At 37.6% G+C, this 26,272-nt stretch overlaps 1 protein-coding gene across 15 annotated transcripts in view; it reads right to left on the bottom strand.

Annotated features, from left to right (window-relative positions):
* Positions 1–26,272, bottom strand: part of BBS9 (Bardet-Biedl syndrome 9) — a 468,999-nt gene that overhangs the window by 435,583 nt on the left and 7,144 nt on the right. For 9 of the 15 annotated variants that reach the window (XR_002481520.1, XM_021709169.1, XM_021709171.1 and 6 more), the window contains exons 2-5: positions 20,864–20,986; positions 14,158–14,308; positions 10,650–10,714; positions 419–532 (exon numbers count right to left, since the gene is read on the bottom strand). Coding sequence is in view for 14 of the 15 variants with exons in the window: in XM_021709169.1 (XP_021564844.1) it covers positions 419–532; positions 10,650–10,714; positions 14,158–14,308; positions 20,864–20,975 (442 nt within the window). In the remaining variant the exon portion in view is untranslated. Of the gene's footprint in view, positions 1–418; positions 533–10,649; positions 10,715–14,153; positions 14,309–20,863; positions 20,987–26,272 lie in introns of all 15 variants that reach the window. The other 6 variants (XM_021709176.1, XM_021709179.1, XM_021709178.1 and 3 more) reach the window with 4 other exon arrangements.

The raw sequence follows: 26,272 nt of genomic DNA, 5'->3' as shown, positions 1-26,272 counted from the left end.
TAGGCAACATAGCAAGACTCTGTCTCTACAAAAAATGAAAATAAAAAAATTAGCTAGGCATGGTGGCACATGACTATAGTCCCAGCAACTCAGGAGGCTGAGGGGGAAGGATCACTTGCGCCAAGAGAGTCGAGGCTGTGCGAGTCGTGATCCTGCCATTGCATGGCAGCCTAGGCAGGAGAACGAGACCCTGACTCAAAAAACAAAACAAAAAATGCTGTTTATATGAAAACCAAACACATTCAAGGTTTAAAGTTTTCCTCTTTTATTATTTTGCTTGGGTATTTGGATACAAAGGTTTCAAAAAAATATCTACTTTAACCCTCTCTGAGATTTTTATATAACCTCCATTTTTATATGACCCAATATTCAAAATCTGTCACCTGAAATAGCACACTCATGATTAAAAGCAAATTACCTTTTACACCACCAAATGATCCATATGTCATATTGCAAGCTGTTCTCTGAAGATTATGTTCATACATCAATTTAATCTGATATTGATTCCCATGTTCCACATTACCCAAGGTTCCTAAAGAGAAAAAATAAATAAAAGGATTACTTTGTACTTGTTTATGTTTAAAAAACATAATTTGTTCTCATCCTCTACACCAATTCCAAATAATTCAACTTCAGTGAAATTTAAAATAACAAAGCCCTAAAATATTGTTTTATGAACAATTAGCATACTAATGACACAGAAAGCCAGCATAGTTCAAACAATTTATGTCTCAGCTAGATTACACCATTAGAAGAAATACTACCCTGGAGGACATTTTATTATCTATTTCTATTAGACAGATTATGTCTGAATAAAGTATAATTATTTAAATAACAACAAAACCCTCTAATTTCACTTCTGAAATAAATGAGGTTAAGTTCCCTGCATGTGTAAACACTAGTAAAGCAAAGAAATGGCTGAAAATGTCTAAGAAAAAAATTCCCAGCACTTTTAAGCAATTAATTTTTCTGCCCCAACTCTCAAAATACTCAAGGTCCTAATTATATTCTAATTTAATGAAGAGATTTTCTTAAGCTTCCCTCAACAAGTAAATAGAATAATTAGTCTTATTTGAAGTCTGCCCAGAAGAATTCCCTTCAAAACACAGAAAAATGCTCTCTGCATTAATAGATTGTATGTGCTACAACCAATTTCTAGTTCTTACCAAATAAGAAAAGAGTCTTTATCCATATTTTATTCTTTGGTATTAGGCTCCTGAGAGCACTTACAGTTAAAGCTATAGCCCACTGATCAGGCAAGAACATTATGATTAAAAGAGCTGTGGAAAGAAAAATAATTCTGCTGGGTGCGGTGGCTCATACCTGTAATCCCAGCACTTTGGGAGGTGGAGGTGAGAAAATTGCCTAAATCCAGGGGTTTGAGACCAGCCTGGGCAACTTAGCGAGACCTCGTCTCTACAACAAATCAAAAAATTAGCCAGGTGTGGTGGTGCAGTGCACACCTGTGGTTCCAGCTACTTGGAAGGCTAAAGTAGAAGGATCACCTGAGCCCAGCAGGTAGAGGCTGCAGTAGCCATGAGGATGCCACTGCACTCCAGCCTGGGCAACAAAGTGAGACTGCAACTCAAAAAGAAAAAGAAAAAAAAAGAATTCAGAAAGCAACTTTTCCATAAAAAAGCATCTTTGTCATTTATTCATTCATTCATTCAAAATGCAAAGTTTGAGCAAATGTTAAATTATCATAAAGCAAATGAACTAGTCCTCAAACTGGGTAATAGTCAATCATTAAAGCAATCTAAATATATACCTATATATAAGCATAAAATTGTTTGGGTTTTGTTTTCTTTATTTTTTTCTTTTCTTTTCTTTTTTCTTTTTTTTTTTTTTGGTCCAGAAGAATTTACCAATGTACACTAGGTTATAAGAATATATTTTTATCTCCATTCTAGAATTGAGGTACCTTAAGTCCAAAAAAATTGAAAGAAATTTCCTCTAAATCATGCAAGTAATAAAAAGACACAGTGTTCAAACCAGATCCTTAGAACCAGGACTATGTATCCTGTTTCTATAAGGGTCCTGTTTTTCTACCATTTAACAATTTTCAGAGAACTTGGTCCTGCCCCCCAGTAAAGATTAGACTGTCCATGGATATTGTCAATAACAATGTCTCAAAAGGAAACAACACCAAATATAATGCCATTTCTACTAAAGAATACTAGAATATGCCACTCAAAAATAGGCCTCTTTGGCATATGGATTATTTTCAGGTAAAGGCCACATTAAACTAGCAGGAAAAGCTCTAAAAACAGGATACAAGTTTGCCTTTTGTAAAGGAAACTGACATTTAGAAAGGAAATCTCCACTTATAAAGATGTTTTCCTCTTACAACAGGAAGAAAGAGTCTTAACTTGTCAATGGAGAATATCCCAACTTAAATCAACAAACTTTACTAAACAATCCTTGTTTGTCATACTTTCCCATGGTCACTTTCCCATAACCTACCCTCCCTGCCCAGAACATTTTCCTTTGTTTAGCCTAAAATGATATTTAAGCCCAAGTTCCAGTCACCCCTTTTAGTTACTTGCCACTGAATGCAACCATGTGTACATGTGCAATGTACATGTTAATAACTTTCTGTTTGTTTTTCTCTGTTAGTCTGTCTTTGGCCAGTCTAATTTACTGAGCACCAGTTGGAGAATCTAAGATGAGCAGAAGAAAAGATATTTTTTCCTCCCCTATATCACCTTCACCTTTCTCAGCCTGGCCTGACCTCCTCCTCTGTGTTAAACTTAATTTCATCTGAGGATGCCTCCATACCTTGAGTTTCTAGGAAACTAACTTCAACCTAAGTTAGTAGGTTAACAGTTTGTTAGTAGGTTAACAAACTGAAAACAAATTGAAAGCCTTAGCAGTAGTATCAGCCAATCACAGCAGCTGAACTTCAGCCAATCACAGACAGCCAACTGAGGAGACCATGTTCAAAGAAGGTAAATGCTGAGCTGTGGCCAATCTAGTTAGATTTCTGTACCTCACTTCCATTTTCTGCCCATAAATGCTACCCACCCATGTTAAGGAGCAGAGCACTCTGAACCTCTTCTGGTTCTGAGGGCTGCCCAATTCCCAAGGTATTCCTTGCTCAATTAAACTGTTAAATTTAATTTATTTTAATAGTTGAAAGAAGAAAATCTAACAAAGAAGGATACACTACAGGAGAATCATTTCTACTCAGTCCTATGACCTCCCAAAATGGTTAGCAATAAATTGCAGGCATATAGACCAATGGAACAGAATAGAGATTCTGGAAGCAAAACTTCAATGTCTCTACCAACTCATCTTCAACAAAGCCTCCAACAACAACCCCTGGGGAGAGGAGAACCTATTCAGTGAATGGTGCTGGGAAAACTGGCTGACCACATGCAGAAGAATGAAACAGGACCCCTACCTATCACCATACATAAAAATCAACTACAAATGGATCAAAGATCTAAATGTAAAACTCCAAACTTTAAGAATCTTAGAAAATGCAAGAGACACCCTTACAGAAATCAGAATAGGCAACCAATTCCTGATCAAACCCACAAGTGCTCATGCCATAAGAGATAAGATAGATAAGTGGGACCTCATCAAGCTGAAAAGTTTCTGCAAAGCAAAAGAAATCATCAAGAGAGCAGGGAGACAGTCCACAGAATGGGAAAAAATATTTGCTAACTGCATATCTGACGAAGGCCTAACATCCAGGATCTACAAGGAATTCAAACATGCTGAAAAGAAAAAAACAAATAGCTCCATTAAAAAGTGGGCAAAAATAAAGAAAGGCAAACATATGGACTTCGTGTCAACTTGGACAGATTTAGAGTCAATCATACTCAGTGATCTATCACAGAAACAAAGAACAGAGTACCATATGTTCTCACTCATAAGCGGACCTTAAACAAGTTTAATACTATAAGAAAGGGATTGGCAGTAGTGGGAAACTGTCAGGGGAGGGAGGATGGGATTGGCAGTTGAGGAAAACTGCTAGGGGAGGGAGGGGCATACCTCATCAACAAGGGTACCTGCATAATCAACATTTGTATTCCTAACCCTGAATTATACTCACATTTTTATAATTTTTATAAAGTGGACAAAAGACATGAATAGACACTTCTCAAAAAAACATACGGTCAGCCAACAGACACATGAAAAAATGCTCAGACTCACTAATCATCAGAGAAACACAAATCAAAACTACATTGTGATACCACCTAACTGCAGCAAGAAAGGCCATCATTAGCAAAACAAAAAACAACAGATGCTGGCAAGAATGCAGAGAAAAGAGAATGCTTCAACACCTCTGGTGGGAATGCAAACTGGTTCAACCTCTATGAAAAACAATGTGGTGATTCCTAAAAGAACTAGAGATTGACCTTCCATACAACCCAGTAATCAACCTTCTGGGTGTATACCTGGTAGAGTGACTTAAGTCACTCTACCAAAAAGATATGTACACACTCACGTTTATTGAAGTACTATTTACAATCACAAAAACATGGAACCAACAGTGCTGCCCATCAAAACTGGACTGGATAAAAATAATGTGGTACATATACATAATGGAATATTACACAGACCTAAAAAAGAACAAAACTATGAACTTCACAGCAACTTGGATTTAGAGTCTATAATAATTACTGACTTATCACAGAAACAAAGAACTGAGTACCACATGTTCTCACTCATAAGTGGACCCTGAACATTTACCATAATACTATAAGAAGGGAATTGACAGTAGCCGGAAACTGCTGGTGGGGGAGGCCATATAACATTAATAAGGGTACCTGATCTCAAACCAGGCAAAGTGGGGACCAAAGGGAGGCCCAAACTTTACTTATACAATGACCACTTGTATACCTAATCCTGAATTGTACCCCACAAATTTATAATGAAATAAACTTTAAAATTAAAATTAAAAAAACAATAGATTCACAGACCAATAGAATGAAAAACAAAGAGAAAGACTCAAATGTGCTGACCCTGATAGGAGATGAAGACTTTCTGGAATCTAAATGATAGTAAAATTAATAAGGTGCCAGGAAACTAAGGGGTAATCACAACCCAAACAACCACATGGGAGGGGGAAAAAAACCCACAGAATTAACCTAAAGAGAATTCTAGCCTCCAAGAAACCAGAAAAAGCAGCTCCAGGAGGCACCTGGTTTATCCCCTACAGAAATTACAAATTTCATTCTATACCAACAACCAGATCAATTCCTCTGAATAAGAAAGTGTATGCATGTCTGCAAGCCAAAAGGCAGATAGGAACGTTAGGAACTCACATCATTGAACTCAGGAATCAGCAGTCAATGTTTAAACAAACTTGGCATGAAATGACACTAGGATTTGCATTCTGTAAAAACTCCAAATGCACTGATAAATTTTAAATTTCAGGTAACAGCACTTTAAAATTTAATAATGCAACTATGGAGAACAATTTATTTTCTTTAGAAAACTATCTTGGAATAAAGAAAGTATTTGAGAATCTAAAATTTCTGGCTGGGTGCAGTGGCTCAGATCTGTAATTCTAATACTTTGGAGGCTGAGGTAGAAGAAGTGCTTTGGGCCCAGGAGTTCAAGACCAGGCTGGACAACTTAGCAAGACCTCATCTGTACAAAAAATTAAAAAATTACCCAGGTGTGGTGGCATGCACCTGTAATCCCACTTACTTAAGGTGGGAGGATAGCTTGAGCTCAGGAGTTTGAGACTGTGGTAAGCCGTAATCATGCCACTATACTCCAGCCTAGGCAACACAGTGAGAACCCAACTAAAAAAAAAAAAAAAAAAAAGGTAAATAAATAAAATTTCTGACAATTTTCCCCCAAAAAATAACACCAAGGACACATTAAAATTATTTATACAGGCTTTGTTCTTGGATATACAGACTGAATATTTTAAGTGTATATTGCTGGGAGCCAACATCTATAGCTACATGGCTGAGGCCTGTAAAGGCCCATCTGGAAGATCGCCTCTGACATAGGATATCAGTTATACCTATAATATTGGCGTGTGATTAGTGACCAGTGTGCATACATGGCAGTAAAACTTATAAGTAAATCTCAATACACCTGATGGAAAGTGCTAGCAGAATTATTTCTCTCTGTCTTTCTAAGTTTTACTTCTTTCTAGATATTTTTTAACTTCTATTTCCTGGTAGACTGGGTAGTCAGCTCTTGTTCCCGAAAGCTGTTTCCCCTAGGGCTAAGATTAGAAACTAAATTACCATGATAGTTTTGTCGCCCTGCCCCTAGCCAGGCAGAACGTTTTCTTTTGTTTCGTTAATTACTGAAACTCTGTCTGCTTCAGCCCATGGCCGCCATCTTGGCAACCCTGCATTTCCTTGTTCAAGAGTGTGACAGCTACTATTTGATTTTTAGAGTAGACTTGTTAGGATAAAATATATACATGTACACTCATAGTTGCATAAATTTATGCTTGCTGTTTTGTTTCCTTTTGCTACATTATTCAAGTGTAATAGTTACTATACGATTTATAAAAGAATTAACGATAAGGTATTAGCTTAATAGGATATAGCATAGTATTAAAGTCCAATAACTAGATCATATAAAAATTAAAGTTTAGACATATGAAACATATGAATTATAGTAAAGTTTTGTAGTTTAAGAATAAGTTTTAACTGAGTTATAAGGCATTACGTTAAATCATAATAGGATAATAGTATAACTGACAGTTAAGTCATTTAACTAAACTTACAGATTATAGTATAGTGTTAAGTTGATAATATCAATCGCTAAAAATATTTGGAGTCAGTGAACTTGGATTGAACCTAGAGTTAACTCAGAAAAGTTTTTTTGTATTAATCAGGGTATAGAGCAAAGAGTATAATATGAATGATTCATTGAACATTATGGAAAACACTTTGAACGATTTGTATTGAAATTGTGCACCTGTGACCTTAATGTAAGCACGGCAGGCATCATGGAATTCGAATTGTTTGCTTGGAAATTGCAGATCTCGTGGTGGTCTTGTGATGCATAGTTTGTAAAGCACGGAACTTGTACGCCCCCAGTAAGTGATTATCACACTGCTGGAGGGTATAGAAAATGGTATATAAGTTGGAAGGAGTCTGAATAAAATTTGGCTCCAGTCCTGATCAGACTGTTCCCAGAAGAACTGCCTCCGAGTAGTCTCTTCTCGCTGTCCAGATTCTCTGGTGCGGGTCCTAACCCACCCTTGGTCAGTGCTGGTCACCGACAGTATATGATTATAGTCTATATACGGTTTCATCAATGAGAAAGTACATAAATATTTGAACATTTATGCTATTGGCCTTATTTAAACAAGATCTGATTTAAACTAAAATATTCTCTGGAAAATCAAAGGTCACCTTGACAACAGTTGTCAGTGCAATTTTAGATAACTGCTGAGCAATCTAAGGATGTTAAATAAACTCAAAATTACTACAGATTAAGTAAAGACCTAGTGTTAAATAACCAAATTAGATTACATATGCCCATAGAAAGTAAAGAACCACATCTCTTTTACTCTTCTAATGGCAACCATTAAAATTCTGTAAATATGTCAAATGCTTAGTAAATGCTTGTTAAGAAGTACACATTTTTAAGAAAAGAATTTTTAAGAGAACACAATCAGTATGGCTGAAGCTCACACATCTGTAACCATTTATTCAGAAACCGAAGCCCATCAGAAAGGAATCTGAGATGCCATGAGATGCTCTCTCTCTTTACCAAAGTATTATAACTTAGGCTAACTTAAGGTCAGCAAGACCCTGCTGCTTCTCTATATTAAGCAAACATATGATGACATATCATCCACCAAAAAGAAATCAGCACAATTGCCTCCAACTATTAAGCAGCTTTGTTTGGTATGTCCAAGAGACAGACTTTAGAGGGTCTCTTTTAGTTTGCCTCAAATATTTTTAGAAGCACACAGATTTGTATACCTAACCCTGAATTGTTTGTTTTTTTTGTTTTGTTTTGTTTTGTTGGGTTTTTTTGAGTTGGAGTCTCATTCTGTCGCCCAGACTGGAGTGCAGTGGCCGGGAGCGTCAACCTACTGGGCTCCGGCGATCCTTCCGCCTCAGCCTTCCAAATAGCCAGAACTACAGGCGCGCGCTACCATGCCCGGCTAATTTTTGATTTATTGTAGAGATGAGACCTCGTCAAGTTGCCCAGGCGGGTCTCGAACCCGTGGGCTCAGGCAATCCACTCACCTCAGCCTCCCAAAGGTGCGGGATTACAGGCTGAGCCACCGAGCCCAGCTCCTAACCCTGAATTGTACTCCACATCTTTCTAATAAAAAAATTTTTAAATTTTAAAATATAAAAATTAAAAATTAAAATAAAAAAAGAAGCACACAGACTATAAAAGAAAACAAAAAATATTTGGGGAGGGGAGCTATTGAGGGAAAGGATGTCAAGTTCAGCTCACACGTTCATCTGCTCACACCAGTGGTTTTATTTAAACTAGAAAATGTTTGTGCTTCCCCTGTTACAGTAAAAGCTAGGTAAAAGTTCAGTCTGAAACCTCAAGAAACATATTCAAGAGAACAAAAACATTAACTTTTCATGCTTTTCAATTTAAGCCAAGCCAGGAAAAATATACAAATTGTCAGCTATGAATATTATAAGAGACTGAAGAAATGAGAGGCAGAAGGAAAGTGAGGTGGGGCATAAGGGAATGCAGTTTGGCCAACTCCTTGTCTCCAGAGAATACAAAACTTTTAAACAAACACAAAGAATAAAAGAGCAATAAAATCACCATTCTCTAGCAAATAGCTTTCATTTTTCAACACTTATTTGAAGAAAGATACCAATATCCCATAAACAAACTGTCACCAAACATGGCAATTTCACTTTTTCTGTAGTCTACACTCTCAGGTCCAGTGAAACTTCTGTCTTCCAGTGAGTCTTCTGTCCTTCTGGGCCATAGTTCAAACAGGACCAGGGAAGGCCAAAGTGCCTAATCTACTTTCTAGTTTCTAAGCTATCCCACTCTGTCCTGCTGAGCCCCATTGAATCTCTAGAAGGAACTAATTCCACAAGAAGTATTCAGGGTAACGTAACTGTGAACAAGTTCTCCTCCATGGCCTGTGTAACCCGGTTAATAAAACATCACTTGCAGTTAACAGGCTTGTAGCCAAAAAGAGAGAAACAACCAAACCCATGCAATAAAGTAGCCTATATCATACCTTCTCCGTTTATTATGAAACACATAGGCCCTATCACTAGGAGAAGCAACATGAAACCAGGTTCTTTTACCACGAAACCAATGACAATGTACTTCGCCAAGCCTATGATATAAACAGTGGAAAATAAAATGATAGTAATATAAGAGAAAGGGACAAAAACAGCACATGGTGAAGAGCATAAAGAGAGCCACTGTCAATTGCCTCAGCACTACCCAGAAATTTGTTCACTCATTCATTCAACAAGTATTTACTAGATGTCTACTATATACTATATACCTGTCACCAAGCCTGCCTTCAAAATCCAAAAGATCTTTACCCTGAAAAGAGACTGCCTAAGAATATCCAGCTCAGCGACAGTAAATAAGCATCATTACTCAAAACGAAAGCAAAATACAAAGAAAGCCGAAATCTAGAGAATAAGTCTGAGAAATTCAATTCCTAGAAGCTAATATTTACAGCAAATTCCAAAGGAGAGTATCTTTTGTATAATGAATAGTCTCACAGACATTTAGCTTTATCATAACCCTAAAAAATTTTCCCAGTATTGACATCCATAAAAATAGCTCTCCACTTGAACTAAAACTTATCTAATAACTGGAATAACAATGTTTTAAGTTATGTTTTAAATTTAATAAGGGCCAAAATGCTGAAACCAAACCATAATTATACTAGACCTGTACCCACAGAATCATGTCAGAGAATGAAACCTGATTAAGTCTCAAAATAAGTGTCTTGAGGCCTGACTGAGTGAAAACAACCAAAAAGTCAAGCAATTGGAACTGTAAAGAAAACAAGTGAGATTCACCAAAGAAAATATACTTCAAACTACTATGACTCAGCATCTAATCGATTTTGTTGTCTGTGAGTGTAGAACATTTCTTAAGACTCAAGAGTCCTAAGTACCCAGAATTGACCTCTTTTAGTCATAGGTGATCCTGGACACAACTTCTGGGAGGCAAGGGAGTACAAAGAATCCTCTGCTAGAAATTCAAGTACGAGACTGAAATAATAGACTAAGAAAACATAATATTTATCACAAAACTACAAAAGAGGGATCAGCAGTAACAAGACATAGCCAGGGGTGGGGGGGGGTGCACATAACATCACTAAGGGTACCTGATCCTAAACCATGGGAAATGAGGACCAGTGGGAGGCCCAAACTTCACCTGCACATAGACCACTCATGCACCTAAACCTGACTTGTACCCTATATCTTTAAAATCAAATAAATAAATAAATAAAAGTAAATTAAGCACTATAAATGAAAGGGTAATAAATCATATCTTGTCAATTAAAAAAAAAGTGATAGCCTAAGTATCTGAAAGAGTAAATGAACAATAGGAAAATGCTAACCAAGACAAGATAACCTTCAACTCAGTGTTTTGTGTTCTCTACCAAGTCAGTACTAGGGAATAGCTATTCTTGTATATTATGAAGCCCAGTTTGTAACATAAATACAACACTTTTAAAAAATGTTTCTTACCTGAGACAGAGTAGACACAAAGTTTTCTAGAATGCAACACAGCCAAATGCAGTAGTTCAGAACCTCTGAAAAACAGAGAAAGTTTTAAAAGTTTTAAAAGTTTTAAAATATTGGTTTCAGATGCAACCAAAAGCTGTAAAATAATTTCAAAAATGCCAGGCATGGTGGCCCACACCTATAATCCCAGCACTTTAGGAGGCTGAGGCAAGAGGATTGCTTGAGCCCAGGAGTTTGAGACCAGCCTAGACAATACAGCAAGACCTCGTCTCTATTTTTTTTAATGTTTTTTAATTAACTGGACTTGGTGGCATGCGCCTGTAGTCCCAGCTCCTTGGGAGGCTGAAGAGGGAAGATCACCTGAGCCCAGGCGTCCAAGGCTGCAATGAGCTGTGTGATCAGGCCACTGCATTCCAATCTGGGCAACAGAGTAAGACCACAACTCAAAAAAATAATAATAGTATCATAATCACAGACACTGTGAGTAAACAAAACAATGTATTAGATAACATTCAAACTGAAAAATAAATTTAAGGATAAACAGCCAATTTTACAATCCCAGAGCCTCAAATAACTCTCTGCCTCAGGGCTCTGCCTTCAAACTGAAGCTAATGGAACCTCCAAGCAAGAGTCAGATCTGAGGCCTTCCATGAGTGCTATGTGTTTCAATAAAGATATCCAGTTCTGACTAATTCAACTGTAACTTTGAGCACGTCACACAATTTCCCTGAGCCTGTTCCTCCTTCTGGAAAATAAGAAGTTTTGGTTAAATGAAAGAAAATAATGTGGAAGTACCTTGTAAAGTATAAAGCACCACAAAATGCCAATTATTATTAGTAAATAGCATATATCACTTCCAGCTCCAAAACTGTATTGAAAATATTTCAGTTTGAAATAAATCTCAAATAAAAATAAACTATTGACATCACCACTACACTTCCCAGCCCATATCAAGTGGTTTTAGAAACAACATCAAGGCACAGTCTAGAGATCCTATGTTCAGTTTTCAAGGGTCAAACCAGTCGTTGTTAATAAGTAAAGGATGTAAATGGCTGTGATTAAGTGAGGACTGGGACCAAACTAAAGGAGGTAGCTACTATTTGGTTCTGGGCTTGTGGCCAGATTTTTCCATGGAAGGCAGAAAGCAGAGATTTTCTCTTGGTTCTTAAGTGTTGGCATCTCTTTTAAAGTTAAAACACTGTACAGGCTCACATGTGCAAGCAGGACTCCAGTGTATAACCTCTGATATACAGTCCTTGTTCTAAAATACCAGCACTATACTTAAAGTCTGAAGGCCTAAATTGGAGTTTTGACTCTGTACCTTACTATATGTGTGATCATTTAATCTTTCAGAATGTTAGTATCTCATTTACAGAATAAGAATTGTAGTAGATATCTGCAAAACTTTGGTGCAATGAATATATAAATACTCATTACTCACTCTACTACCAGAAAATGCAAATATACACAACTATCACATAATCAATATTGCACTTTTGACTTTTTTTTATATGTACCCTGGACACACAATTTTTGTACCATGCTCTGAAAAAGAGCATAATGTCACAAAAAGTCTAAAGTATGCAGTCAGAGAGACATGGGTCTGAATCTTGGCTGTGTGACTTTATACTCTGAGCTTTAGTTTCCTTATCTCTAAATGTAGATCATATCTACATAACAAATAAGATTATTAAGACAATGTTTATACTCACTAATGTTAACCTCCTCCCCTTCCAACAGGTGATCAGAGGAGAGCTACACTTAAGGATTACGATAAAGAATGATTATTCTGTTTCACTTTTTTTTTTTTTTTTTTGAGTTGGAGTCTCACTCTGTCGCCCAGACTGGAGTGCAGTGGCCGCTTCCGGCCACCGCAGCCTCGACCTGCTGGGCTCCGGCGATCCTTCCACCTCAGCCTTCCAAGTAGCCAGAATTACAGGCATGCGCTACCACGCCCGGCTGATTTTTTTATTTATTGTAGAGATGAGGTCTCGCTGCCCAGGCGGGTCTCGAACCTGAGGGCTCAGGCAATCCACTCACCTCAGCCTCCCAAAGGCGTGGGATTACAGGCTGAGCCACCGAGCCCGGCTGTTTCACTTTTTTTAATGGATAGGTAAAGATGTCTTTTAGAGACAAGAATCCTTACTGTATAAATCCATCTTGTCTAACATATCCTAGATATATGATGGGTACCTAACCATCATCTGTTTTTATTTATTTATTGTTTTTTTTTTTTTTTGAGTTGGAGTCTTACTCTGTCGCCCAGACTAGAGTGCAGTGGCCGCTCCCGGCCACCACAGCCTCGCCTGCTGGGCTCCGGTGATCCTTCCGCCTCAGCCTTCCGAGTAGCCGGACTTATAGGCATGTTACCAAGACCGGCTGATTTTTTGATTTATTGTAGAGATGAGGTCTTGCTGCCCAGGTGGGTCTCGAACTCGCGGACTCAGGCAATCCATTCACCTCAGCCTCCCAAAGGCATGGGATTACAGGCTGAGCCATCGAGCCTGGCCATCATCTGTTTTTAGATGAAGTAGATATTTACCAAAACCTCCCAACCCAGCCTATCACAATCCATAAAAGTCTCATATCCTGCCCTGGTCTTACACATCCAAGCTACAGCTTCCCAATATAATGAAACATACCACTAGAAGAAGGTAAGTGCTCATGAATGGTCGTTTGGTTTTTCAAGCAAGAGTCAAGGCCCTGAATAAATGGCACCTAAGACCAATAAATTATGATGAGCAACCGGAGTGTGCCAAAATCTAGAGCTCAGGACACTGCCCAGACTAAAGAGGGCAAAAGGGGGTTCAAAAGGAGGTAAACCAACTCCACCTACCTGATAACTTTTCACAATACTTTTAAATGACTGAGAAACATAAGCTTAATTTTTTAAAAAGTTCAAGTATGAATATAAGAGAAAATCTGCAATATCATCAGTAAATAAAAAGCAAACATATTATTCTATGTTCAAAGTAATGAACCGTTATCTAAAATAAATTAGGTTTAAAAGTAAAGTACTTTGAAACAAAACTCTTATAGAGATAAGACCTACTTTGTGGGTTAAGCTGACTTCTTTCAAGAAACCACAGGACCGCTCTACCCCAAATAAGTAATTCATTTTAAAACCTCAAAACTATGTGCCAAAGTAATAGTGATCTGCTACTTCATCTAATTATTTCAACAGACACATAACTTAGACAATCTGTTCTTTAAGCAAGTAAATATTTCCTACTTCTTTATTTGGTTATTTTCAAAAGCTTATCTCTTTTTCTGTAAGCTTCTCATAGGTGAGGCATCTTAGATCTGATACTATAAAAAGGTCCTAAATTATTCTATCTTAAATGTGTAAGTTTCCACATAAAAACATTCAGTACACGAAGAACATCTAGGTGACAGCATGCAGAAAATATATTTAATTCATGGACAGTCTTTTTCAAAAAATCAACAAAAGTGACAAAGTAAGGACTGATATACTCCAAGTACAATAACAGATTTAGTGGGCTGTACTCACGAGACAAACTTTCCTACTTCCACTTGAAGTATTGGATCTTGTAGATGTACTTCTAGAAGCAAATCTTCCGCTTGAGCTCCATCTCCTGTCTTTACCGGATGGGGGTTAAAGATTCTTAGATATCCCATAAAGCTACCCACAATTATTTTATCTGCATAGAGATGTTAAAAAACAAAAAGGATATAGGAAGAAACAAGCATTAGCAAATCTCTTTGGAAAGAAACTTTCTAATGTCCAAAAGAGAAATCTAAAAATTAAAAGAATCCAGTATTGTTTCATATACAAAGGTCACTCTGCCAACAGAAGATGGAATTAATTAAAGTAAACTTATAACACATAGCCTTTCATAGCCTTTCATAATTAGATTTACATCACCAATATTCAAATGTACTAACATTATATTTTTTCCTAAGCCTTTAACTCAATCAAAGTAAGGGCTAGTATAATGGTGTAAACTGATTTTATCAGAGTATCAACTCTGCAACTGGCTGTGGCGTCAAACACTGTAAGAGGCCTGACAATTAAGTTTACGAACTTGCCACTGTGTGCTTATGCTGGCAGTATTGTACAAACAACATGGTAAGGTTTTATAGCCTTGGTATATCAGTGTCTCAGAGGTGTGTTCATGTCGACGTGTGGTGGTGTCTTGCTGAATGGCATTCATTATTGTTGTTGTATGTTTTGTGTGCCATCACAAGAATGTCAGAGCTTGAATTAGAGCAAAGAACAAACAGTAAATTTCTTGTTAAATTTGGCAAGAATGGAAGTGAAATCAGGGACATGATAACCTAAGTTTATGAGGATAATGACATGAAGAAAACAGCAGTGTACAAATAGATTAAACGTTTTCCTAAAGGGAGAGAAAGCGTCACTGATGAAGAGCAGTCAGGATGGCCAGTAACAAGCAAAACTGATAAAAACACTTCAATAATTTGCTGAACTGTGCATCAAAATCATCAGCTGACTGTGAGAAGTAAAGCAGAACAAATAAACATCAATAGAGAAACAGGAAAAACTTAACTAAAAATCTTGGCATGAGAAAGGTATGTGCAAAAATGATCCCAAAGAAGCTCTTGCATCACAACAATGTACCAGCATATACAGCACTGTCTGTGAGGGAGTTTTTAGTCAGTAAACAAATAACTATATTGGAATACCTTCCCTACTCATCTCATCTGACCCCCAGTGATTTTTTTCTTTACCCGAAGACAAAGGAAATATTGAAAGGAAGACATTTTGATGACATTCAGGACATCAAGGGTAATACAACAACTGTACTAATGGCCATTCTAAAAAAATAGTTCCAAAACTGCTTTGATGAGTGGACTGGGCACTGGCATCAGTGCACAGCTTCCCAGGGAAGCACATTGAAGGTGGCTGTAGTGATATTCAGTAATGAAGTATGGAGCACTTTTTCTAGGATAAGTTCATGAACTTAATTGTATTAAAAATGATTCTGAGGCCTCAACACATAGTGTACCTTGATTAACAACATTTAGTCTTTTGTACAAGAGGTGAAAAATGGTAGGATGGGTATTGTGAGTTATATTGTGTCCCCCAAAAAAAGATATGTTGAAGTCATAACCCTAGGTACATTTGAATAGGATTTGGAAACGAGGTCTTTGCAGATATAATTAAGTTAAAATGAGGTCACAGTTAAATAGACGTGTGACAGTACTCAATTAGCCATATGAACCCTCTAGTCATGTGGGACCTTGTGTCCATCGCAAGTGAAACTCTAGTGATCTGGACAGCTGCTGCCACAGGCCAAATGAAGAGAAAGAAGTTATGCCAAACCATTTGCTTTATCTAAGGGAACTAGATGATTTAAAATAAGAGAATGATAGGTTTAAATCTCAAAACAGCCATCTAAGGTCAAAGAATGAAACTCAGGGTCTAGCCAGGAGCAGCGGCTCACACCTGTAATCCCAGCACTTTGGGAAGCCGAGGCAAGAGGGATTGTCTGAGACCAGCCTGGGCAATGTGGCGAGACCTTGTCTCTACAATAAATTTTTTTAAAAATAACCAGGCTCGGTGGCTCAGCCTATAATCCCGCACCTTTGGGAGGCTGAGGTGAGTGGATTGCCTGAGCCTGCGGGTTCGAGACCTGCCTGGGCAGGTGAGACCTCATCTCTACAATAAATAAAAAAAATTAGCTGGGTGTGGTAGTGCGTGCCTGTAATTCCGGCTACTCAGAAGGCTGAGGCGGAAGGATCGCCGGAGCCCAGCAGGTAGAGGCTGCAATGGCCGGGAGTGGCCACTGCACTCCAGTCTGGGTGACAGAGTGAGACTCCACTCAAAAAAAAAAAAATTAGTTGGGCGTGGTGGCGGGTGCTTGTGGTTCCAGCTACTTGGAAGCCTGAGGTGGAAGGATCATCTGAGCCCAGCAGGTCAAGGCTGCAGTGACTGTGAGCATGTCACTGCACTCCAGCCTGGGTGACATAGTGAGACTCCTACTCAAAAAAAAAAAAAAGAAACTCAAGGTCTTTGGCACACTGCAGAAAGAATTCCTTACCACGTTTATCAGAGGGACTTAATCACTGAGAATCTAATCTGTAGACCAATTCTTTGAGTTTTCAATTATGTAACAAAGGAGTTAACAAATCTCTCCAGGTTTCTTAAGTAAAGGCATTGATAAGAAAGAATGGGATTATACTGTTGTAATGGAATCATCAGAAGAGTCTAGAAGACGTGGAGAAGACTTAAACCACCAAAATTTTCTAAAACACTTTCCATTGAGCTTCCCATGTATCCTGTTATGCCCTAATTCCCATATTTACTCACTAAATAACCAAGATTCAACTTCAATATAGTCCTATCTTCAGAGATAAGAGGACGACAAGATGGCCAAGCTAAATCCCTGAAGGAAAATGTGTAAGTATGATTATGAAAATAATTTACAGGACTGTTATAGTAAACAGAACTCAGGTAACAGTCTGAACTTCACAGATTTCAAGCAACAGTTAATTAATACGGGAGTCCCAGGAATTAATGAATAGGCAGACAGGCATTAAATAAAAAGCCAACTAAGGACATTTGCTTTTTTTTGTTGTTTTCTTATCAGATGAGGTCTCATTTTGTTCCCCAGGATGGTCCTGAACTCCTGCACTCAAGCAATCCTCCTGCCTCAGCCTCCTGAGTAGCTGGGACTATAGGCACATACCATACATAGCCAATACTATTATATAAGCCATTACTATGACATATGGTCTTTTTTTTAAGTGGTTTATTACTTTTTTTTTTTTTTTTTGGCTGAGTAGTATTCAATTGTAATAATGTACAATAGTGTGTTTATCAAATTAAGGCCTTTTTTTTTGGAGTCAATAACCAAAAATACTCCAGGTCAACAAAAAGAGAACTAACTCAAGCTACCATATTAAACAGCCATAGCTTCTCACCCATTCTTATTCTCTTTTTTTGTTTTTGCAAAACTGAGAAATGTAGCCCCTAACAGGATTTAACCTTAAATTACCATACTATTTTTCCTACTCCTCTATCTTATTACTTTAAATTTTCCTTCTCTGTGTCCTTCCCTCAACTATTATATATAGGATTGTAAACAGTATATGTACCAGTTAGTCTAGAGGCAGCAGAATATTAGAGCAGAATCACGACTGAATAACAAGAGAAACAAACATCACCCAGAGATCCTTGACTTGAAGGGTTCCCTCAAACTACCTCTGAAGCAGTGGATACACATGGTTATCTCCCACTACAGATGAGTAAGAACACATGTATGTATAGTTGTACAAGGTATACTCTATGTGAGGTATAAATACTGAGTCACTAAAACATAAACACAGGAGCTGCTTTTCATTAAGTCCTCTGTGTTTTCTTCTGATTCTAGTAATAAACTCTCCCTCCAGGACACAGCTAATCTAAACTGGATTATTCAGATTCCCTTTCTCTCCTTCTCTCTCACTATCTCTCTCAAGAGTCTGAATGCTGAGTTGAGAGAATCAGAAAGAAAGGTACCACTTTAAATACAAGTTAAGCCGGGCTCGGTGGCTTAGCCTGTAATCCCACGCCTTTGGGAGGCTGAGGTGAGTGGACTGTCTGAACCCATGGGTTCGAGACCTGCCTGGGCAACTTGGCGAGACCTCATCTCTACAATAAATCCAAAAATTAGCCGAGTGTGGTAGCATGCGCCTGTAGTTCCAGCTACTTGGAAGGCTGAGGCGGAAGGATTGCCGGAGCCCAGCGGGTCGAGGCTGCGGTGGCCGGGAGCAGCCACTGCACTCCAGTCTGGGCGACAGAGTGAGACTCCAACTCAAAAAATAAATAAATAAATAACTAACTCAATAAATAAATAAATAAATAAATAAATACAAGGAGTTCAATTTCAATTGTATTCTCAAGATTCGCAATTAATTATTCTATTATGTATTAAGTCAACTTCCCCTAAAACAATTTCAGGATGCCTACCTACTACCCTCCTCTCATTCTCTGATCGTCTAAAAAAAAAAAGTAGGGGTCAACAGACTTTACTGTCTCAACTTCCCAACCTGACCGCAAACTGCAAATTTCTCTATGTCTATATCCATTCTGCCTTCTGTCACAGTAGAAAAAACTTCCCACACCTATTCAAAGTTAACCCTTCCATCTGTGCACCTACCATCTCTGACAGTGTTCTCTGGATCCCTGCTCTATCAATTATATCATCTATTCTACACATCGAATTGTTCCCACTTCCCTCGACCTTACATTGCCTCCAAATCACCATCCTCCTTTCTTCCCTTCACAGCTAAGTTGCTTTGCAGAACCATGAACACTCAGTCTCACCAATTCCCACTCATTCCCACTTCACTCACCGCAAATCTGGATCTCATTATCACTGTGCCCACTCATCCACCTTCATCACAGACGCTAATGAACCACTTGCTGCTAAATGGCATGGAAACTTCTCAATCCTCTTATCACTAAACCTTACCTCCCAGATACCAGCCCAGCTGATTCTCCTGCTTCTCTGCCTGCCCTTCTCAGAATCTGTTTCTCTACCCAAACTTCCCCCTTCAATGCTCACATTCTCCAGGTTACAGTCCTACGCTTCCTTCCCTCATATTCCAACTTCTCTTCCTGTGCATTTTCACCCGTTTTCGGGGCTTCAAATACAACCAGCATGCTGCTCATTCCCAAGTCTCTACCTCTATTCTGTATACTAGACATTTCTGCCATAAACATGGCATATCCAAAACTGCTCTCATTAACCTTCCACTCCATAAGATCAACAATAATCGCTCTCAAACTTTAGAGTGCCACCATACAACTTTGGCACTTGTAAAAAAAAATACAGATACCTAAATCCTACCTATCTCCAGAGAATACAATCTTATAGCATCCTGTATGTCTGGGATAGAAAATATTCATATAAAATAGTCACCCCCCAGGATATTAAGATGCAAGTGTCCAGGCTTTGAGACACAATGATCACTGTTTTTGCCTATGTTATGATGTTTGTACAGCATGCTTGGGAAAACAGAGGAAGCTGCTCAAAGATAACCACAAACTGGGGAAAGTAATATCTTAGCATATTGGTAACCCACTGGCCACACCCCAGTGAGCAGCTCCAATAGAAAAGGATGAGTGAACAGTATGTTATTTAGACAATGAGTAAGTATAGTTTCCAACCAAGCTGAACTTGAGATAGTCTAGGCAGAAGTGGGTTTAAAATTGTTCTCTCTGGCAGGTGTTTTTGTGGCATGACTCTTTTATGTTGCCAAATAATTGAGGAATCATAAACTTTAACAAACAGTTGGGTGGGCAGAGATAATCTCTAAGGAACCTCCCAAGGATACCCTCTGAATCGAAGGCCTTCCCATCTCCTATACATGGAAGGGCAGGGCCCAGATTTTCCTTAGAAACAAGGAAACTCAGTGTAGGTATTCAGTGTAGTTTAGTACCTCCCACTTTTCTTCTTTGCCAACATAATTTTCTCCTTCCACCTTTCCCTCCAGATCCTACTGTTTTTATTATTGGCAAGATAAACAGAATAAAGAAAAATGTAAAGGGACAATATATATTATACACTTAACAAAAGAATGGTTGTAAATTTTCTTTTTGAGAAGCTAATAATTATCCGGATTTTTTTTTAAAAGTCCATTACTATTATTTAAACCAAATGCAAATTTCAAATAGCAATGACACAATGATACAGAACTAAACTGTTTAAAGTCACTTAAAAAACACGAAAATGTGAAGAGGAATAAATAATATAAGAATAAGACAGAAAGTGGTTTTAGTATTATAATGAGAACATAAAAGCAATGATTTAGCCACTGTTTTCTACAAACAGATAGAGTTAGCATAATTTCATTATGGTATGAATGGCTTTCAGATCCAATTTAAAAAATTATTTTTCTCGTAAATAATTTCTAAAAAATTTTTTTTTCAAAATTCAAAATATTTTACTAACTCTACAAGACCTGATTTTGCTACCAAGGAAAACAAGTGAAGTGATGCCATACAATTGTTTATAAATTCCAGCAAATAATATGACAGAATCAATACAAGCCACAACAATATGAGCAACAAAACAGAAGGAACTATATATATCATTCTACTACCTAAATATTACTTATAAGACAAACTACCTTCAAAATTAGGACACAATTATGACCGTTCAATTTAGTTCTATAAAGTACATATTTTTTAAAGTCACTTTTATTTTAAAGTTTTGCTCCAAAATGCATGATTATAAATTGCTTACCATGTCCATTTCCACTATTGTCAACATCAGCCAAACACAGGCAGCCTTGATCAAATTCTTCTTTTTCTCCCAAAACAGTAGACCACCAATCACGAGCTTTAAATAAAGACATTTTCTTTCACTCTAAAAAGAAAACATTTATTTAAAATAAAAATCCACTTCACACTATGAATTAATTATCTCTTAAGGCACAGAAAATCAAACTTGGACACCTTTAAGAATATTTCTGTAGTAACTTTAATTTTTTACATTTTGTATACATATATAAAACCACAAATTCAGATAGGTGGAAGCATTAATCAGAGATTTTGCAACACCATTAATAAATTTATGTTGAATTAATTTTTCTTCTGAGACATTTAGGAGAAAACTGCATCAAGTAACAAAAAACATTCTTTAGAGGATCAAAATTCAAATTCTACCAGCATAAAAGTCTTTAGTGAAATACCTAACTTTCTTTCAGTCTCGTCATTGTCAAGGCTGCACCATAGTCAGTCCTCTGTATCTATGGGGGATTGGTTCCAGGACTTGCCCCCCCCCCCACCAGATACAAAAACTGCTAATGCTGAAGTCCCTTATACAAAACAGCTCAGTACAATCAGCCCTCCATATTCATGGGTTTCGATCCTCAGCTGGTTGAATCCATGGATGACAAAACCAGGAACATAGAGGGGGCTAACTGTATCTTCTGTTACAAAGAGTTGCTGAGACAAACAAATGAGGTCAAATGCATCAAATGGTCAACACTAGAACTGGTACATTACAGGTACTCATAAAGCATTTACTCCTTCTCGGCATTCTAATTGTAAAAAGGCAAGATGGAATAGGGAAATCCACACCCCCACCCCCAAAAAAAGGAAAGGTCCTTTTATACCACTAATTTCCTGTGTGTCCTCAGGCAACCCAAATAACCTTTCTGTACTTTTATTTATTCTCTAGAATGAGCATATACCAGCCCCACAGACCATTGAATTATTGATTTGCTATATGTGAAAGCACTCAGATCTTTTGAATTACAACATAGTATCACATGGAACTCTACAAAAAGTTCATTTATCTAACATAAATGAGGTTTTTCTTCATGCCACACTAATTTAAATGATAGCTAGGGAAAGCAGTCAATCTTTATTTGCAACAGTTCAATTTTGCACACTTTTTTTTTTTTTGAGTTGGAGTCTCACTCTGTCGCCCAGACCGGAGTGCAGTGGCCACTCCCGGCCACCGCAGCCTTGACTTGCTGGGCTCCGGCGATCCTTCCGCCTCAGCCTTTCAAGTAGCTGGAACTACAGGCACGCGCTACCACGTACAGCTAATTTTTTGATTTATTGTAGAGATGAGGTCTCACCAAGTTGCCCAGGCGGGTCTCGAACGCTCACCAAGTTGCCCAGGCGGGTCTCGAACGCGCGGGCTCAGGCAATCCACTCACCTCAGCCTCCCAAGGCACGAGATTACAGGCTGAGCCACCGAGCCCGGCTTGTCACAAGCACTTAATTAGCAAATACTAAGCCGCTGCTCTGAGGGGAAACACATGGTTAGGTTCCAGTGAACCTATAGTCACATTTTCATCAACCAATCAATAAATAATGCTACTTACATGTGTTTCAGTTTAAAGATACCTTATTGAATACACATTGTTGATTCATTACCATGGAATTCATGCCCAACTGCACTATAACTCAGCCTGAATGAAACTTATCTAATTACATGTATAGTTGCTTTTCGACTTAAAATGGGGTTACTTGTAAATTGAAAGTATCGTAAATGCATTTCATATACCTGAGAAGAGATCAAAATTCAACGTATGGTTTTTACTGATTATGTAGCACTTTCCTGCAATCCTAAAGCTGAAAAATCGTAAGTAAAACCATCGTAAGTCAAGGACTATCTGTATTTTCTCCATAACATACATCATAGCCTTCTTGCACTTAGGAACACTAGACAGCACTTCAACATTACATTTGAGGGTCATTTTAACAGTGAAATCACCTCCAAAAAGCACCACAGTGTGAAATAAAACATAGCACTAAATATTTAAGACTATAAAAGTATGAGTGCTGAAACAAAATGCAGTCACTTTGTTTGACATCAGCTGGGACTATGTGCATCAGGTGACTCAAATTTTCCCAGCTCTCTGCACCTGACAAGAAATGACTGCAAAGCATTGCAAGCATTGATTTTGAAATCACAAATAAATTTTAGCAAATTCACCAAATATAGAATCTACAAATAATGAGGATAAACTGAACTTTCTTTTAAAATGTAGATCTGTTTCTTAAAGGAGGCCTTCCACATGGGCTAATCATAAAAACCAAGGCTATTTGTTTACATACAAAGTTGGCCAAGAAACTGACTGTGAATAATGTGGTGGTGAAAAGTATCGACTCCAAAGACCAGTATGTGTGAGTATGAATTCCTGCTTCACCACACACTAACCATGCAACCAGAGGAAGTTTACTGAATCTCTCTCTACTTCAGCTTCCTCATTTACAAAATAAAGATAAGAGTGGCATTATGAGGATTAAATAAGAATGCAGTAGAGGCAACCTACAGAATTGGTAAAGAACTCCTACAACTCAACAACAACAGAAAACAATTTAAAAATGGACAAAGGAAGCTTAGTAGACATTTCTCCAAAGAAGATATATAAATGGCCAATAGGAATATGAAAAAGATGCTCAACATCACTAATCACCAGGGAAATGTAAATCAAAACCACACTGCAACATCACCTCATACTCATTAGAATGGCCACTTTCAAAAAAAAAACAGAAAATATTTAACCTAAGAAAGCTGATTACAATTAAAAAAAAAATTTATTGGTAAGGATGTAGAGAAACTGGAAACTCTGTGCACTGTTAGTGAGAATATAAAGTGCTGTAGCTGCTATAAAAAACAGTACGCAGGTTCCTCAAAGTTACTGACACAAGTTTTGATCCAGCAATCCCACTTCTTGGTGTATATCCAAAAGAATTAAAAACAGAATCTCAGATTTGCAAACACAGATTTACTGCTGCATAATTCACAACAGCCTAGAAGTAGAAGCAATCTAAATGTCCATCAGCGGGTGAAGGGATAGAGAAAACGTGGTATACACATACAATCTAATATTATTCAGCCTTAAAAAGGTAGGAAATTCTGACACATGCTACATGGATAAACCTTGAGAACATGGCTGGGTGTGGTGACTCATGACTGTAATCCTAGCACGTTGGAAGGCTAAGGCAGGAGGATTGCTTGAGCCCAGAAGTTCAAGTTCAGCCTAGGCAACATAGCAAGACCTTGTCTCTACGGAAAACAAAAAATTAGCCAGACATGGTGGTACATGCTTGTAGTCCCAGCTATTCAGGAGGCTGAGGCAGAAGGATTGCCTGAGGCCAGGAGGTCGAGACTGAGGTGAGATATCATTGTACCACCGCACTCCAGGCTGGGTGACAGAGTGAGACCCCACTAAAACAAAAACTTTGGGGATATTATGCTAAGTAAAAATAAGCCAGTCACAAAAATACAAATACTGCATTATTCCACTTATGTGAGGTACCTAGAGTATCAAATTCATAAAAACAGAAAGAATGGTGATTGCCAGAGATAGGGGTGAGGGAAGTTGTTATCTAATGGGTACAGAGTTCAAATTTTGAAGAGCTCTGAAGATTGGTTATACAACAATGCAAATGCAATTAATACTACTAAACAGTACACTTAAAATGGTTTAGATGTTAAATTTTATATTACATATATTCTACCACAATTTTAAAAATATATATTCCGCTAGGCGTTTTGTAATCCCAGCACTTTGGGAGGCGGAGGCAGGAGGATTGTCTGAGTTCAGGGAGTCGAGATCAACCTAGGTAACTTGGAAAAACCTCGTCTCTACAATAAATCAAAAATTTAGCCGGGCATGGTGGCGTACACCTGTGGTTCCAGCTATTTGGAAGGCTGAGGCAGAAGGACTACCTGAGCCCAGCAGGTCAAAACTGCAGTGGCCATGATCATGCCACTACACTCCAGCCTGGGTGACAGAGTGAGACTCCTACTCAAAAAATATATATATATGATGTATATATATACATTATATATATGTATACACACATATATATCTCTCAACAAGGACAAAGCTTTAAAATAATCAATCAACTAATGTTAAGTTTTAGTTAATGTTTTAATTTTAATGTTAACTAATTTAATTTATTTTAATTAATTAGTTTAATGAATTTTAATTAATGTTTTAAGTTTTAATTAATGTTAAGTTTTCATTTAAAAAAAGGAATACAGGCTGGGTGTGATGGTTCACACCTGTAATCCCAGCACTTAGGAGGCCAAGGTAAGAAAGTCACTTGAGCCCAAAAGTTCTGTACTGAGATCTCATCTCTACCAAAATAAAATTTAAAAATATATATATATAGTCGGACATAGTGGCATGCATCTGTAGTCCCAGCTACTCACGAGGATGTGTTGGGAGAATCACTTGAGTTCAAAAAGCCAAGAATGCAAGAATGCAGGGAGTGAGCCAGGATCATGCCACTGCACTCCAGTCCTGTCTCAAAAATCAAAGAACATAGTATATACCACTCAGTACAATACCTGCATATAATAAGCACCCAAAAAATGTTACCTGTTGCTGTATTTTATCTTTTAATGATATTTTAACAACTTACATTAGAGGAAAAAACTTCAATATCTTGATTAAACAAACTATGTACAGTATATCCACGTAATACCAGTATAACTTAGACATTTTAAAACATGAAGTACTGATACACAGAATTTGGATGGATTTCAAGAGCATTATGCTGAATGAAAAAAAAATTCCAAAAAGTCACATATTAAATAATTTTTTATTTTTTTTTAGATTAGAAAATGCAGTTTATTTAAAAATAAATTAGAGAGAGAAAGAGAAGGGAGAGGGAAGATTCACCTCCCCAAGGTGGGGGAGGGGGCCAAAGCCAGGAAGCATGACAGCAGCCATAGCTCAAAGAGCACACGGCCACACCAAAGTCCAGCAAGAAAAATGGCCCTAAATAATTTTTTTCGATAGTATTCTCAAAATGACAAAATTATACTGATAAAAAACAGATCAGTGGTTGCTAGGGCTGGCAAGAACAAGGTAATTTCTTTGGGATTAATTTCCTAGAACTATATACAGAAAAAAAAGGTGCATTAAAGTAAAACCTGGTAGAATCCAAATAAAATCTGTAGTTTACTTTTAGTATTGTACTAATGTCAATTTAATGGTTTTGATCATTGTACTGTTTTTGCTGGGACACCACTATTTTTGCAACGTGTATGTAAGTCTAAAATTATTTCAAAATGAAAAATTTTAAAAATAAATACCAGGAATAAGCCGGGCTCGGTGGCTCAGCCTGTAATCCCGCGCCTTTGGGAGGCTGAGGTGAGTGGATTGCCTGAGCCCGC

Source organism: Carlito syrichta, unplaced genomic scaffold (genome assembly GCF_000164805.1).
Source record: "Carlito syrichta isolate Samal-C Ts95f unplaced genomic scaffold, Tarsius_syrichta-2.0.1 Scaffold169078, whole genome shotgun sequence".
NCBI lineage: Eukaryota > Metazoa > Chordata > Mammalia > Primates > Tarsiidae > Carlito > Carlito syrichta.
Note: the sequence above shows the minus strand (reverse complement) of the source record. Positions and strands in the feature narration are given on the sequence as shown.